The 15,065-nt window shown below is 43.4% G+C and overlaps 1 protein-coding gene across 2 annotated transcripts in view; it reads left to right on the top strand.

The window, feature by feature from the left end:
• The window catches only part of chchd6a (coiled-coil-helix-coiled-coil-helix domain containing 6a), a 76,882-nt gene extending 62,073 nt beyond the window's left edge, over positions 1-14,809 (top strand). For both annotated transcript variants that reach the window (XM_029664720.2, XM_029664721.2), the window contains one exon: positions 14,429-14,809. In XM_029664720.2, the coding sequence (XP_029520580.1) occupies positions 14,429-14,452 (24 nt within the window). In that variant the 3' untranslated portion in view covers positions 14,453-14,809. The remainder of the gene's footprint in view (positions 1-14,428) is intronic.
• The last annotated feature ends 256 nt before the right edge of the window (positions 14,810-15,065 follow it).

Here is a 15,065-nt window from a genome sequence, read left to right as displayed (position 1 = left end):
GAAGTTTACATACACCTTAGCCAAATACATTTAAACTCTGTTTTTCACAATTCCCAACATTTAATCCTAGTAAAAATTCACTGTCTTAGGTCAGTTAGGATCACCACTTTATTTTAAGAATGTGACATGTCAGAATAAGTAGAGTGATTTATTTCAGTGTTTATTTCTTTCATCACATTCCCAGTGGGTCAGAAGTTTACATACACTCAATTAGTATTTGGTAGCATTGCCTTTTGAATTATTTAACTTGGGTCAAATGTTTCGGGTAGCCTTCTGCAAGCTTCCACAATAAGTTGGGTGAATGTTGGCCCATTCCTCCTGACAGAGCTGGTGTAACTGAGTCAGGTCTGTAGGCCTCCTTGCTTGCACACGCTTTTTCACTTCTGCCCACAAATGTTCTATGGGATTGAGGTCAGGGCTTTGCGATGGCCACTCCAATACCTTGACTTTGTTGTCCTTAAGCCATTTTGCCACAACTTTGGAAGTATGCTTGGGCTCATTGTCCATTTGGAAGACCCATTTGTGACCAAGCTTTAACTTCCTGACTGATGTCCTGAGATGTTGCTTCAATATATCCATATAATTGTCCATCCTCATGATTCCATCTATTTGTGAAGTGCACCATGCCCTCCTGCAGCAAAGCAGGTGGTGTTCTTCGCTTGCAAGCCTCCCCCTTTTTCCTCCAAACATAACGATGGTCATTATGGCCAAACAGTTCAAGTACAATCTTTGTCCCCATGTGCAGCTGCAAACCGTAGTCTGGCTTTTTTATGGTGGTTTTGGAGCAGTGGCTTCTTCCTTGCTGAGCGGCCTTTCAGGTTATGTCGATATAGGACTCGTTTTACTGTGGATATAGATACTTTTGTACCTGTTTCCTCCAGCATCTTCACAAGGTCCTCTGCTGGGGCCTCCCGGGTGGCGCAGTGGTTAAGGGCGCTGTACTGCAGCGCCAGCTGTGCCATCAGAGTCCCTGGGTTCGCGCCCAGGCTCTGTCGTAACCGGCCGCGACCGGGAGGTCCGTGGGGCGACGCACAATTGGCCTAGCGTCGTCCGGGTTAGGGATGGCTTGGTCGGTAGGGATGTCCTTGTCTCATCGCGCACCAGCGACTCCTGTGGCGGGCCGGGCGCAGTGAGCGCTAACCAAGGTTGCCAGGTGCACGGTGTACCCTCCGACACATTGGTCCGGGTTGGATGCGCGCTGTGTTAAGACGCAGTACGGCTGGTTGGGTTGTGTATCGGAGGACGCATGACTTTCAACCTTCGTCTCTCCCGAGCCCGTACGGGAGTTGTAGCGATGAGACAAGATAGTAGCTACTACAACAATTGGATATCACGAAAATTGGGGAGAAAAAGGGGTAAAATTCAACAACACAAAAAAGGTCCTCTGCTGTTGTTCTGGGATCGATTTGCACTTCCTGAGCGGTATGACTCCTGCGTGGTCCCATGGTGTTTATACTTGCATGCTATTGTTTGTACAGATGAACGTGGTACCTTCAGGCATTTGGAAATTGCTCCCAAGGATGAACCAGACTTGTGGAGGTCTACAATTATTTTTCTGAGGTCTTGGCTGATTTCTTTTGATTTTCCCATGATGTCAAGCAAAGAGGCACTGATTTTGAAGGTAGGCCTTGAAATACATCCACGGGTACACCTCCAATTGACTCAAATGATGTCAATTAGCCAATCAGAAGCTTCTAAAGCCATGACAATTTTCCGGAATTTTCCAAGCTGTTTAAAGGCATAGTCAACTTAGTATATGTAAACTTTTGACCCACTGGAATTGTGAGACAGTGAATTATAAGTAAAATAATTTGTCTGTAAACAATTGTTGGAAAAATGACTTGTCATGCACAAAGTAGATGTTCTAATCGACTTACCAAAACTATAGTTTGTTAACAAGAAATTTGTGGAGTGGTTGAAAAACGAGTTTTAATGACTCCAACCTAAGTGTATGTAAACTTCTGACTTCAGCTGTATATTTGTCTTTTTCCAGAAGCTAATGTACCCACATGGAGTGATATTCACCACCTTTTATGTTTTATACAACTGCAGTTATTTTGTTTACAGTGTGTCTCAAACTGGGTCGCTGGATGTAATTTAGTAATTTCATTATTATACATTACATTTCTTAAAATCGGTCACAGGAAAATCTATCAGTTAAATGTTTTCAATCAGAAGTTTTTATAAATCAATTCTTTATTTATTATTTTGGTTTGGGTATGTTTTCATTGGTGGTTCACGAAGTAAAATGTTTGGGAACCCCTGGCCTATAGGACAGTCTGTATTTGTTGCTGAGATTCTGTCTGCCTTTTTCTAACGGTGTGCTGCTCAGTTCTGACCTGTCCCTGTGCTGTACGGAAGCTGCCACCTCATGTCTTAACCTACCTGAGCTCCTGATGTTGACAATTATGCAGCCTCAGCTCTCTGATTGGCTGCCCTGCGCTGTTGTCGATGCGGCAAGTTTATTTTCATTTCAGACCCTGGGGTCACCGTCTTCGCCCCTGCCTGTCATAGGTCTCTGAGACACACAAGCTCCTCTGCCAGACCTACTCTAATCCTGTCAGCCTCACAAACACACTTTCTCTCTCTCCAGTGCGCACACGCACGCATCCAAACCTGCTCCTCGCCATCAGCCGTCAGCTCCACTGTCCATCAGGACACACTTTGTAGATTTACTGAGTGCGTTATGTTCGATCCGTTAGCAAGGGCAGAATATCCCCAGCAGCTTGGTTAACTAGCCAAGCTGTTGGACCCTTCCTGGTCTATGAAAGTTGAGAGGCCACAACAGCAGGCCGGCAGGTCAACCACAACAGCAGGCCGGCAGGTCAACCACAACAGCAGGCCGGCAGGTCAACCACAACAGCAGGCCGGCAGGTCAACCTATCTGCTTTGTAGCCTTGGGCGGGCCCCAGTGATCGAGGGCTGTTATTAACATGATTAATGGGAGTGTATGCTGTGTCTGAGGCTTTAATGATGTGTGAACAGATCAAATCAAGGCAAATGAACTCCGTATTTCCTCAGGATGACGTAAGTATGGTTCTACAGTAGATCTGAGGGAGCTGATGTTTTTAAGTTCAAGTGAGAAAAACCTATTGATCTGTGTTTTAGATTGAACTTATGCTGCAGGGCAGATATTACACTGTTAACACCCTGTCAACCGAGAGATGAGAAGAAATATAGGAACAAAAACAACAGATAAGAAATAAAGGTGAGCGGTAAGAAACAGAGCGGGAAAGAGAATAAGTACATGGACTAGGTCTCTTAAAGCAGGAGATGGGAGTGAGAGAGAGAGAGAGGGGTGCTATTTAAGGAGGTGAAGAGAGATGGACAGCAGAGGGACACGGAGAGGGATGCCAGTCCAGGTCCCTCATCACTCAGTCTTAATGAAGAGCAATGTGTTCCTGGCTGCACAGGGCCTATACAGACCGCAGGCTTCTGTCCAACCAGACTGTCACACTGCAGTAATCACTGCTCCACACACAGCTGAATATGGACCAGACCAGTAGCTACACTTCTATAGCTGATTCCAGATAAGTAACTACAATTCTACAGCCAAAGCCTTCCATACTCTTCACATACATCTGCAACTTATAACATACTGTATGTCTAAATTCACACCAGTTAAACTTTTTGCCAGATGCAAAACTTCAAGAGCATAAGTAGGACAACAGTAAGACAAGTTGTACAACAAAGTTTCCCTGTCTAGTGGCACTTTACTTTCTTCACTTAGTTTTATTTCAGTCTTCTTTGGCAATTACATAGGTTAGTGTACCATCCATGTGTAGGGTGAAGAGGCTGTCACAGCTCTATGACCTCTTGTGATTCAGTCAGTGTCCAGTGAAGAGGGTGACAGTGGTGACAGCCAGACCATCGTCCTGTGAGAGAGAGCCAGTCCAGTGTGTTAGACTGAAGAGCCCCCTCTCTGCTCTCTGTGGCCCTCAGCAGAGCCTCATTAAAGCGGCAGGAGCCAGGCTGTGGAGGGACTGGCCCTAATCACTAGTTATCTATCTGACTGCAGCCCAGAACACACAGCAACACACACAGTAGAGGCATAGTCAACCAGGCCTGCAGTGGAGAATCATTCCAATTATTTCAATGTGAAACCCCAGCGCGGCGAGCACACTGGTGTGTGAAGTCAAACACGGCAGTCGGAGGTTGGAAACTTTGGCCTCTGTCTCTCTCTCTCTGTCTCTCTCTCTCTCTCTCTCTCTCTCTCTCTGTCTCTCTGTCTCTCTGTCTCTGTCTCTCTCTCTCTCTGTCTGTCTCTCTCTCTCTCTCTCTCTCTCTCTCTCTCTCTCTCTAGAGTCATCAGAATCTGAGAGAGACAGAGAGACAGACAGAGAGAGAGAGATGTTGTAGTAGTAGTAGTAGTATAAGGGGCAGGAGCTGTAATTGTGTTTTTCTGTTTGTGTTTGACCTCCCGGTATATCTCTCTTTTATGTTTCTTCCTCGTTCTTTCTTTCACAGTGGATTCACTGGTTTAATGTTCTTATTGTCTGAGGCGTCGTCATAAAAAGCCTTTCCCTCCTTTCAGACATGAATTGATCCAGTCTCGGAGAAGCAGCCAATCAGATCCAAGACCATTATCTCTCTGGCGTCACCTTGCTATTCTGCACATTGTTTTCAGACAACACAACATGCAATAACGGCACACTTGACTAGTGAATAGCACAGCGCATCGGGGGAAATTTGTTTCCAATTTAGTCCAACAATTGCAAAGGTTTATGTAATGTGTGTTTTTTAATGGTAGTTTGGTTTCAGGGCCTAAGTATTGTTCAAGGAAAGGGTATACTGGAACATTTCTGTTATAATGGTATTCTAGAGCAAGTCACAATCATGTTTTTCTTCCACAGACGAAAACAGAGAGGTAAATGTACAAGTGGATCGATTTGTTTTCTCCATCACAATACAAGACGTTGTGCGCATCTCTGCCTGTTTGGAGTAAAAAAGTCACTAAGGTCTTCCAACGTAAAACCCGGCCTCTTCATTTGGTTCATAACCTGTGTCTTTGGCATCATTAAAAGTGAAGACTGTTATTTTATCAAATCAATTCTCTGTAATTATTATTACGTGATTAAACTAATCATGTAAATGTAATTAACTAGGAAGTCGGGGCACCACGGAAAATCTTCAGATTACAAAGTTATAATTTTCCGAATATAACTCTTCAGATATTTTAATATCTGATCAATTAGTCATCTAATGAATGAATTATTCTTTACCTCACGTTAGTCTCATTCCAAACATCGTAAATGGTTGGTTATCTGCACGAACCCAGCCTAAACTATGAATCATCCATACACCAATTGGCTTAATCATGTATTTACTAACTAACTAAATAATCACAGAAATGCATGAACAAGCAAACAGTAGATATTGGTTACTAACAATGATAGGGAATATCCCCTTGTGGGCTAAACCGATATGACGGCTTGGTGGACAAAGGGAATGGGGTGTGAACTGAGAGAGCGGGAAAGACAAAATGGATCACTACACACTGGATAATTATATTAATTGAAATGCTAATCCTTTGCACATGAAGGCTCGCTCATTCGGGAATAATTGCAATCAATATATTTACGCCATTATGTAGTTGTCTTCTCTGTTGGAATCGTCAGTCAGTTCATCAGAGAGTCTCTGGCTACTCATGGTGGCGGCTCCTGATACTGTCTGTTGTATGGATAAGTCAGGCGTCCATGGTTCTTAGAGTAGATGTTTCGGCGGTCGTCGGTATTCACATCCCAGGTTTACATAGTTTCTAGCTGCAGACTAGTAATTAGTATCTAAGTTTTGCTCTTATTCTGTAGGGATCGATAGTCTCAGCATTTAACCGTTTCCAGCCATGTAGCCAATGCTCCACGTAGTATAGTTTTCTAGTTTTGGTACTCAAACCTGTACCACCTCAGCTTACACTGAGGTATGGGTGGTCTGAGAGGTTCATCTCACTCTGGAGATTCGTCCACGTCGGTCAGTGTTCTCATACTAGATTTGCTACCTTTCCAGCTTCAGTCTGTTAGGCTGTAATCTAGGACTCACTTCTTCTTGGGTGATCAATAGTTCAGAGGTCATACTATTTCACGTGTAGTGCAAGCTGTCATGTTTCCTGGCCTGTATGGTTGAAATTAGAATTAGCCCTTTTTAAATGTGAGGACAAGTCCTCCCATATTTGGAATTTAGGTGACATTGGGTCATGGGGGCTTTTATAGAAATTTAGAAAAGGGGTTGGTTCATAATTTACAACCAATGCCTATTCACTTGGGGCTTGGCTCCTGACAGTTAAACTTAACAATGAAGGCAAATTCTCTCATTTTAAAAGGTTAACATCACATTACATCATTTCACAAGTAGTTTCATCTTTACTCATTCATATTATACAATAATTAGATGCAAGCCTCCTAAATGAGGAACCTGTATAAACAGAGTTAGGGTAGTGTGGCTGTATTGTCTTTCATGAGGTTACAAACATGAAACAAAATGGACCGGGTCGTAGCTGGCTTCTCCACCGAACCGTTTACAGATTCTCCAAAATATGGATATTGTTCAATTCTCAAATTCTGGAATGTAGTAGAATTTGGCAGGAGTTCCTTTGTTCTACTGTGAAACACTCTCTCTCCATACTGCATGGCCAGGGAGAGTCTCTTTACGGAATTTATGATTTGGGGGTTAAGTTATAAAACTGCCCCCCCCCCTCCCCCCTAACAGGAGAGGGGGGTTGTTCACATCTCTGCTAGCCAACTCACTGAAAGGGCTAGCATCATGACACCTGCCTCATCACAATCACAATGTTAACCTCTTCACCCAGCCACTGATGTAAAGTGTCTCCCCTGCCGTTCATGAAAGAGTCTGGCTTTTGTTTTTCTGTACTGTAATTTGCTGTGCTGTGCACTACAGTATCACTGCTATAATGGGAATTATAAGCACTCATTTTTGCACTCTGTTTTTTTGTGTTGGTTCTCTGTTTCTTTAACTCCCTCTCTTCTTTCAGTCTCTGTCTTTCTCATTTCTCACTCTGTTTCTTTATCTCCCTCTCTTCTTTCAGTCTCTGTCTTTCTCATTTCTCACTCTGTTTCTTTATCTCCCTCTCTTCTTTCAGTCTCTGTCTTTCTCATTTCTCACTCTGTTTCTTTATCTCCCTCTCTTCTTTCAGTCTGTCTTTCTCATTTCTCACTCTGTTTCTTTATCTCCCTCTCTTCTTTCAGTCTGTCTTTCTCATTTCTCACTCTGTTTCTTTATCTCCCTCTCTTCTTTCAGTCTCTGTCTTTCTCATTTCTCACTCTGTTTCTTTATCTCCCTCTCTTCTTTCAGTCTCTGTCTTTCTCATTTCTCACTCTGTTTCTTTATCTCCCTCTCTTCTTTCAGTCTCTGTCTTTCTCATTTCTCACTCTGTTTCTTTATCTCCTTCTCTCTTCTTTCATTTCTCTCTTTATCTCTCTTCTTTCTCTTCTCATTTCTCACTCTGTTTCTTTATCTCTTTCCTCTGTCTTTCTCATTTCTCACTCTGTTTCTTTATCTTTCAGTCTCTGTCTTTCTCATTTCTCACTCTGTTTCTTTATCTCCCTCTCTTCTTTCAGTCTCTGTCTTTCTCATTTCTCAGTCTCTGTTTCTTTATCTCCCTCTCTTCTTTCAGTCTCTGTCTTTCTCATTTCTCACTCTGTTTCTTTATCTCACTCTGTTTCTTTATCTCTCTTCTTTCAGTCTCTGTCTTTCTCATTTCTCACTCTGTTTCTTTATCTCCCTCTCTTCTTTCAGTCTCTGTCTTTCTCATTTCTCACTCTGTTTCTTTATCTCCCTCTCTTCTTTCAGTCTTTGTCTTTCTCATTTCTCACTCTTGTTTCTTTCGCTTTCTCAGCCCACATTAATTTATTCAGCTTCACCTCACCTGCCCCTTGTTAGGACCAGAGAAAGCCCCCCATCTCACATACTGTATGGTCTTCCCAACCTCTAGTACTGTCAAGCTGGCACACACAGTGCATTTGGAAAGTATTCAGACCCCTTCCCTTTTTCCATATTTTGTTACTTTACAGACTTGTTCTAAAATGGATTAAATACATTTTTTTCCTCTTCAATCTTTATTTTATTTAACCTTTATTTAACTAGGCAAGTCAGTTAAGAACAAATTCTTATTTACAATGACGGCCTATCGGGGAACAGTGGGTTAAAGCCTTGTTCAGGGGTTAGAACGACAGATTTTTACCTTGTCAGCTCGGAGATTCGATCCAGCAACTTTTCGGTTACTGGCCCAACGCTCTAACCACTACCCCATAATGGCAAAGTGAAAACAAGTTTTTATGAATATTTGCAAATGTATTAAAAATAAAAGATGGAAATACCTTATTTACATAAGTATTCAGACCCTTTGCTATGAGATTCGAAATTGAGCGCAGGTGCATCCTGTTTGCATTGATCATCTTTGAGATGTTTCTACAACTTGATTGGAGTCCACCTGTGGTAAATTCAATTGATTGGACATGATTTGGCAAGGCAAACACCTGTCTATATAAGGTCCCACAGTTAACAATGCATGTCAGAGCAAAAACCAAGCCATGACGTTGAAGGAATTATCCGTTGAGCTCCAAGACAGGATTGTGTCAAAACACAGATCTGGGGAGGGGTACCTAAAATGTCTGCAGCATTGAAGGTCCCCAGGAACACAGCCTCCATCATTCTTAAATGGAAGAAGTTTGGAACCACCAAGACTCTTCCTGAAGCTGGCCGCCCGGCCAAACTAAGCAATCAGGGGAGAAGGTCCTTGGTCATGGAGGTGACAAGAACCTTATGGTCACTCTGACAGAAGGACAACCATCTCTGCAGCATTTGCCAAAAGGCACCTAAAGGACTGTCAGACCATGAGAAACAAGATTCTCTGGTCTGATGAAACCAAGATTGAAATCTTTGGCCTGAATGCCAAGTGTCACGTCTGGAGGAAACCTGGCACCATCGCTACGGTGAAGCATTGTTGTGGCAGCATCATGCTATGGGGATGTTTTTCAGCGGCACGGACTGGGAGACTAGTCAGGATCAAGGGAAAGATTAACAGAGCAAAGTATAGCGAGATCTTTGATGAAATTCTGCTCCAGAGTGCTCAGAACCTCAGACTGGGGTGAAGCTTCACCTTCCAACAGGACAACGACCCTAAACACACAGCCAAGACGACGCAGGTGGCTTCGGGACAAGTCTCTGAATGTCCTTGAGTGGCCCAGCCAGAGCCCAGATTTAAACCGGATCGAACATCTCTGGAGAGACCTGAAAATAGTTGTGCCGCGACAATCCCCATCCAACCTGACAGCGCCTAAGAGGTTCTGCAGAGAAGAATGGGAGAAATTCCCCCAAAACAGGTGTGCCAAGCTTGTAGCGTCATACCCAAGAAGACTCAAGGCTGTAATCGCTGCCAAAGGTGCTTCAACAAACTATTTTGACTTTATTTATTTTTAACCTTTATTTAACTAGGCAAGTCAGTTAAGAACAAATTCGTATTTACAATGACAGCCTTCCGGGGAACAGTGGGTTAACTGCCTTGTTCAGGGGCAGTACAAAAAATGTTTTGCTTTGTTATTGTGTGTAGATTAATGTGGAACAAAAACAATTTAATCCATTTTTGAATAAGGCTGTAACGTAACAAAATATGTAAAATGTCAAGGTTCTGAATACTTTCCGAATGCCTTCCAGGATACATTGACGATTGATAAAGCTATATCTCACCTCTGGAGTAGTTTCTACCACGGCAAAGTGGTCTAGCATTAACAGTGATGCGTTAAACATAGTATTTCTCTACCCCTTCCCCTCTCTCTCTACCCCTTCCCCTCTCTCTCTACCCCTTCCCCTCTCTCTCTACCCCTTCCCCTCTCTCTACCCCTTCCCCTCTCTCTCTACCCCTTCCCCTCTCTCTACCCCTTCCCCTCTCTCTACCCCTTCCCCTCTCTCTCTACCCCTTCCCCTCTCTCTCTACCCCTTCCCCTCTCTCTCTACCCCTTCCCCTCTCTCTCTACCCCTTCCCCTCTCTCTACCCCTTCCCCTCTCTCTGCCCCTTCCCCTCTCTCTACCCCTTCCCCTCTCTCTCTCCCTTTCCCTCTCTCTACCCCTTCCCCTCTCTCTACCCCTTCCCCTCTCTCTCTCTCTTTCCCCTCTCTCTACCCCTTTCCCTCTCTCTCTCCCTTTCCCTTTTCTCTCCTACATCTCTTTTGTTGTTTCACTGAGTGCTATCGAACAGCACATCAAGATGAATCCAAAGCTACCATTTTGGGCTTTCATTAGCGCTGTGGCCCAGGCGGCACCGTCAACACAAAGCTTTCAAACGTCCATCAGTGAAGGGATGGACACAATGGGCTCCAGGGGTTGCTGGCTGACCTTTCCACAGAGCCTCTCCTCTTGTGGCACCAGCCTCTCTCTTTCTCTGTTTCTCTCTCTCTCTGTCTCTCTGTGTGATAGATCAGATCATAACACAGGTCCAGGGGCCACGTATTGTGGAGTTGAAAGCCACCTCAAACGCTGAACAATCGGCACACTTTGGCTTTTCTGTAGCGCATTTCACAGAATGCCTGTGCCTGGGGTTGGACCCTGCTTTATCCCCGTGGGTGAAAGGCTGTGTAAGGCCCCCAGCTGAGATAAATGTCCAGCCTGCCTGGCCGTCTGGGGCCACTAAAATGTTTTAGTAAAATAAACGTGTTGGTTGTTTTTTGTGGCATCCTGACTTCCCCACCCAAGGCTGTGTTGATGTGCTCACTTTCATGTGCAACTTCAAAGCAATTGATCCCTCTCCTCGTCAATACAATCATCAGTAATAATACATCAGTAATAATACATAAAATAGTCAATAATACATCAGGGGCTATGAGCAGCTATCTCTCCACACAGGAAAGCTCTTAGTGGAAAAACAGGCACTTGCATCACATCTCTGGGAAAAAAATTCCTTGCCTGCCTGTCTCTGTGGCGGAGTGGAGGTTATCGCTCAGGAATTCCAATTGCCTGCCAGTCATCAGATAAGATGAATTTCCAATTGAGCTAAGCCTTTGCCATGGAGAAAGGACGAGTGCTCGGTTCCTTTCCTTTATGCCCCAAAACTATCTGAGCAGAAAATAAATGCCATTGCCCCTGCCATGGAGGAATCAGGCTAGTATAACTTTCCTCTCAGATGGAATGTTGTCACCAGATGGTTGAGATATATTCCTGGCTGTAAAAATGGACTACTTTCTAAACTGACTGTGGATCGGTGACATACAGCATAAATTCACTTTCCATCAATTCTGGAAGTTACAAAATAATTATTTATTTTTAATTGATAAAGATGAAAGAAAAGAAGAGTCTAATCATCAATAATGTACAGACACTCCTTTTCACTCTCTACCTTCAGCTGGTTAGATGTCTCTGTCTGGACACGCAGGTTAGCCTTTTGGCATGAATCGTGTTCTGGAGTGGTCACTTGTTGGCACAGCCACAAAGTCATACAATCTGATTTTAAACCTAACTTTAACCCTAACCTTAACCACACTGCTAACCTTAATGCCTAACCCTAACCATAAATTAAGTTTGTTTTCATAAACTTTCGCAATATAGACAATTTAGACTTTGCAGCTGGCCTATCCAAGGGGAAATCGCTCGGTTCTGACTCAGACACAGAACAGCATCACACCGATTTAACATCAGTCCCAGACACAGTCACAGAGGTCATAGTTTGCATGTACAGTGGCAAGAAAAAGTATGTGAACCCTTTGGAATGACCTGGATTCCTGCATAAATTGGTAATCAAATTTGATCCAAGTCACAACAATAGACAAACATAGTGTGCTTAAGAAAGTTCAGCGCTGTTGCTACTCTCCCTAGGAGTGGCCGTCCTGCGAAGATGACTGCAAGAGCACAGCGCAGTATGCTCAATGAGGTTAAGACGAATCCTAGAGTGACAACTAAAGACTTACAGAAATCTCTGGAACATGCTAACATCTCTGTTGATGAGTCTACGATACATAAAACACTAAACGAGAATGGTGTTCATAGGACACCATGGAAGAAGCCACTGCAGTCCCCAAAAAAAACATTGCTGCACGTCTGAAGTTTGCAAAAGTGCACCTGGATGTTCCACAGCGCTACTGGCAAAATATTATGTGAACAGATGAAACTACAGTAGAGTTGTTTTGAAGGAACACAACACTATGTGTGGAGGAAAAGAAGGCACAGCACACCAACATAAAAACATCATCCTAACTGTAAATTATGGTGGAGGGAGCATCATGGTTTTGGGCTGCTTTGCTGCCTCAAGGCCTGGACAGTTTGCTATCATCGAGAGAAAAATGAATTCCCAAGTTTATCAGGACATTTTGCAGGAGAATGTTAGGCTATCTGTCCGCCAATTGAAGCTCAACAACACAAAGGCCTCAACAGAAGAAAATATGCCTTCTGGAGTGGTCCAGTCAGAGTCCTGACCTCAACCCGATTGAGATGCTGTAGCATGACCACAAGAGAGCCATTCACACCAGACATCCCAAGAATATTGCTGAACTGAAACAGTTTTGTGAAGAGGAATGGTCCAAAATTAGTTCTGACCGTTGTGCAGGTCTGATCCGCAACTACAGAAAACGTTTGGTTGAGTTTATTGCTGCAAAAGGAGGGTCAACCAGTTATTAAATCCAAGGGTTCACATACTTTTTCCACCCTACACTGTGAATGTTTACACGGTGTGTTCAATAAAGACATGAAAACGTATAATTGTTTGTGTTATTAGTTTAAGCAGACTGTTTGTCTCTTGTTGTGACCTAGATGAAGATCAGATAACATTTTATGACCAATTTATGCAGAAATCCAGGAATCTCCAAAGGGTTCACATACTTTTTCTTGCCACTGTGTGTTCTCTTCTGGGCTGACCTCTCATCACTGTGGTGATTATTTAGAGGTCAGCGGTCAACATGCTGCTGTCTGACCCCAGTGGTCAGAGCTTCCTGCTGAGGAAAACCTCTTAGCTAATCAAGACTGACCCTACAACAGCTCAAACACTACTATAGCCCCCACGAGGGCTATAGGGGAACCTATTACATTTTTAAAGGTGTGTGTCTGTTTGTCTGTAAGTGTGTTTAACGGTATTGTGTTGACTCTGACTGGGGTTTGAGTTAGTCAATAGATATCCCCCCCAGATAAAGTGAAACAAGTGCGCACTTGCAGAGCATGTATTCACACTGTGGGAACTAAATTAGCAAGCTCTGCAAGTCTCTCCCTGACACACACACACACACACATACTTTCCCTGCAGGTGGAGGCGTTGGTTTGTGGCGAGCAGCCACGTCCCTCACACTGTGCTCTGATGGGATGTGTTGTGGTCTTGGTCATGACGTAAGGCGTATTGATTCTGCTGCTCTCTGATTGGCTGTGGGTCTCGGCAGGCTTCTCAGTGTGTCCTAACCTCACGCTGCAGGTCAATATCCCATTCTGCCTCCTGCCTAGTTCCTGCCTGGTTCCTGCCTGGCCTGCCAAGGTTCCGAGCGTTGTTCCAGATGAACCTCTGTAACATGCCGTTATTCCTGCCCCCTCTGCAGCAGCACTTTGCTCTTCATGCTTGGCCCTGTCGGTCTGTTGAGTGTCTGGATACTTTCAGAGCTCTGGCCAAATGAATACATGAGGACGCAGGAAGTGCTCTATGAATCACCTGGAACCAATTTCTGCACCAAATCTAGTTATGATGCTGTCAGAGTCTACAGTAACCACTGGGCACAGACTTCTGTTCAGCGTTTAGTTTTGATTTACATTTGGTTGAGGTGTCAACTAATGTGAATTCAATGTGAAATCAACCAAAATGTCAACATGTCATTGGATTCACATAGATTTATATTTTAAATGGTTTTGAAACAACATTGATTTCATTTAACCCGTTTTTGCCCAGTGGGTACATTCTAGAAACGTTTTTAAAGACTAAGGCCATCACTGGCATGCTAATGATTTTTTTCCAATTTCTTTCCATCTTTGCTTCTTTCTCTGAATGAATGGACAAACTGTGGCTGTACAGTATGCTTCTTTGTTGTTGTCAGAGATGGAGAGGTCTTCTCCAACAGTAATTTATGAGTACTCTCTATGAAAGTGCCAGTGGTTCCGCCCCACCGAGAGAATCACTACAATTACCTGACCTGACCATAGACATCATTCGGGCTGACTTTTGGTGGGTGCTGATTTAGAAGAGAGACTCCTCCCCCTAGTCACACATACTATTCACACCCCTGACCTTAGCGTCACAGCACTAAGGTCAGGGGGCGGGGCAGACGTTATTATCTAATGGACAGGTTTGACAGAGGAGCGGAAATCATGGTGCTCGCCTTACAAGACAGAAGGAGGTCAGGGGCTGGGTAGACATTTTGTTAACAATTGAGCTGAAGTGAGTTTGAAAACGTGTGTGTTAGGCTGTGTATTGATCTGAAGTATTGGTGATTTGACATTGTCCTCTCCTTGTTTTCAGAACCTGCTGGTAAACCATGGATGAAGAGCAGTGGAAAGGCTGAATGAAACTCATGTCCATGAACAGTTTTACTGCAGCACAAGACTGGCATTTCCAAATGTCTCGCTGATTCATATTTATGGGCAAAGAGCTGCTTTGGTGTTAGCATAATGCCTTTTATACATTGTTTTAATCATTTTATCTTAATTTTTAAGTTGCACTACATAGATGCTACTGTACATTTTACAGGGTAAAATAGATATTTGAAAGAGGACTGACTGGTTTTAAGTTGTATTTTGTTTTGTATTTTTTAACAGTATACTCAGGACTTCCTGACCATTTATCAGGTTTCTATCATATCCATTCCATTATTTCATCAATTAAAGCATATCCCTATGCTGATGTCTGTCTGGTTCTTGGTTTGGCTATAGCTGTGCCTGTATAGTACTTGTAAGTGGCTATATTGAACCACTTTCTTCTGTTTCTTTGTAAAACTCAGAACGCACGTAGAAAGCAACACATTTCTTCTTGGTCACTCATTCTCTTTTCTCTTGACATTTATTCTCGTTCTGTTTCTTGACGTTTATTCTCGTTCTCTTGGCATTTATTCTTGTTCTCTTTCTTAATATTTATTCTTGTTCTGTTTCTTAATATTTAT

This window comes from Oncorhynchus nerka, linkage group LG7 (genome assembly GCF_034236695.1).
Source record: "Oncorhynchus nerka isolate Pitt River linkage group LG7, Oner_Uvic_2.0, whole genome shotgun sequence".
Classification (NCBI taxonomy): domain Eukaryota; kingdom Metazoa; phylum Chordata; class Actinopteri; order Salmoniformes; family Salmonidae; genus Oncorhynchus; species Oncorhynchus nerka.
Note: the sequence above shows the minus strand (reverse complement) of the source record. Positions and strands in the feature narration are given on the sequence as shown.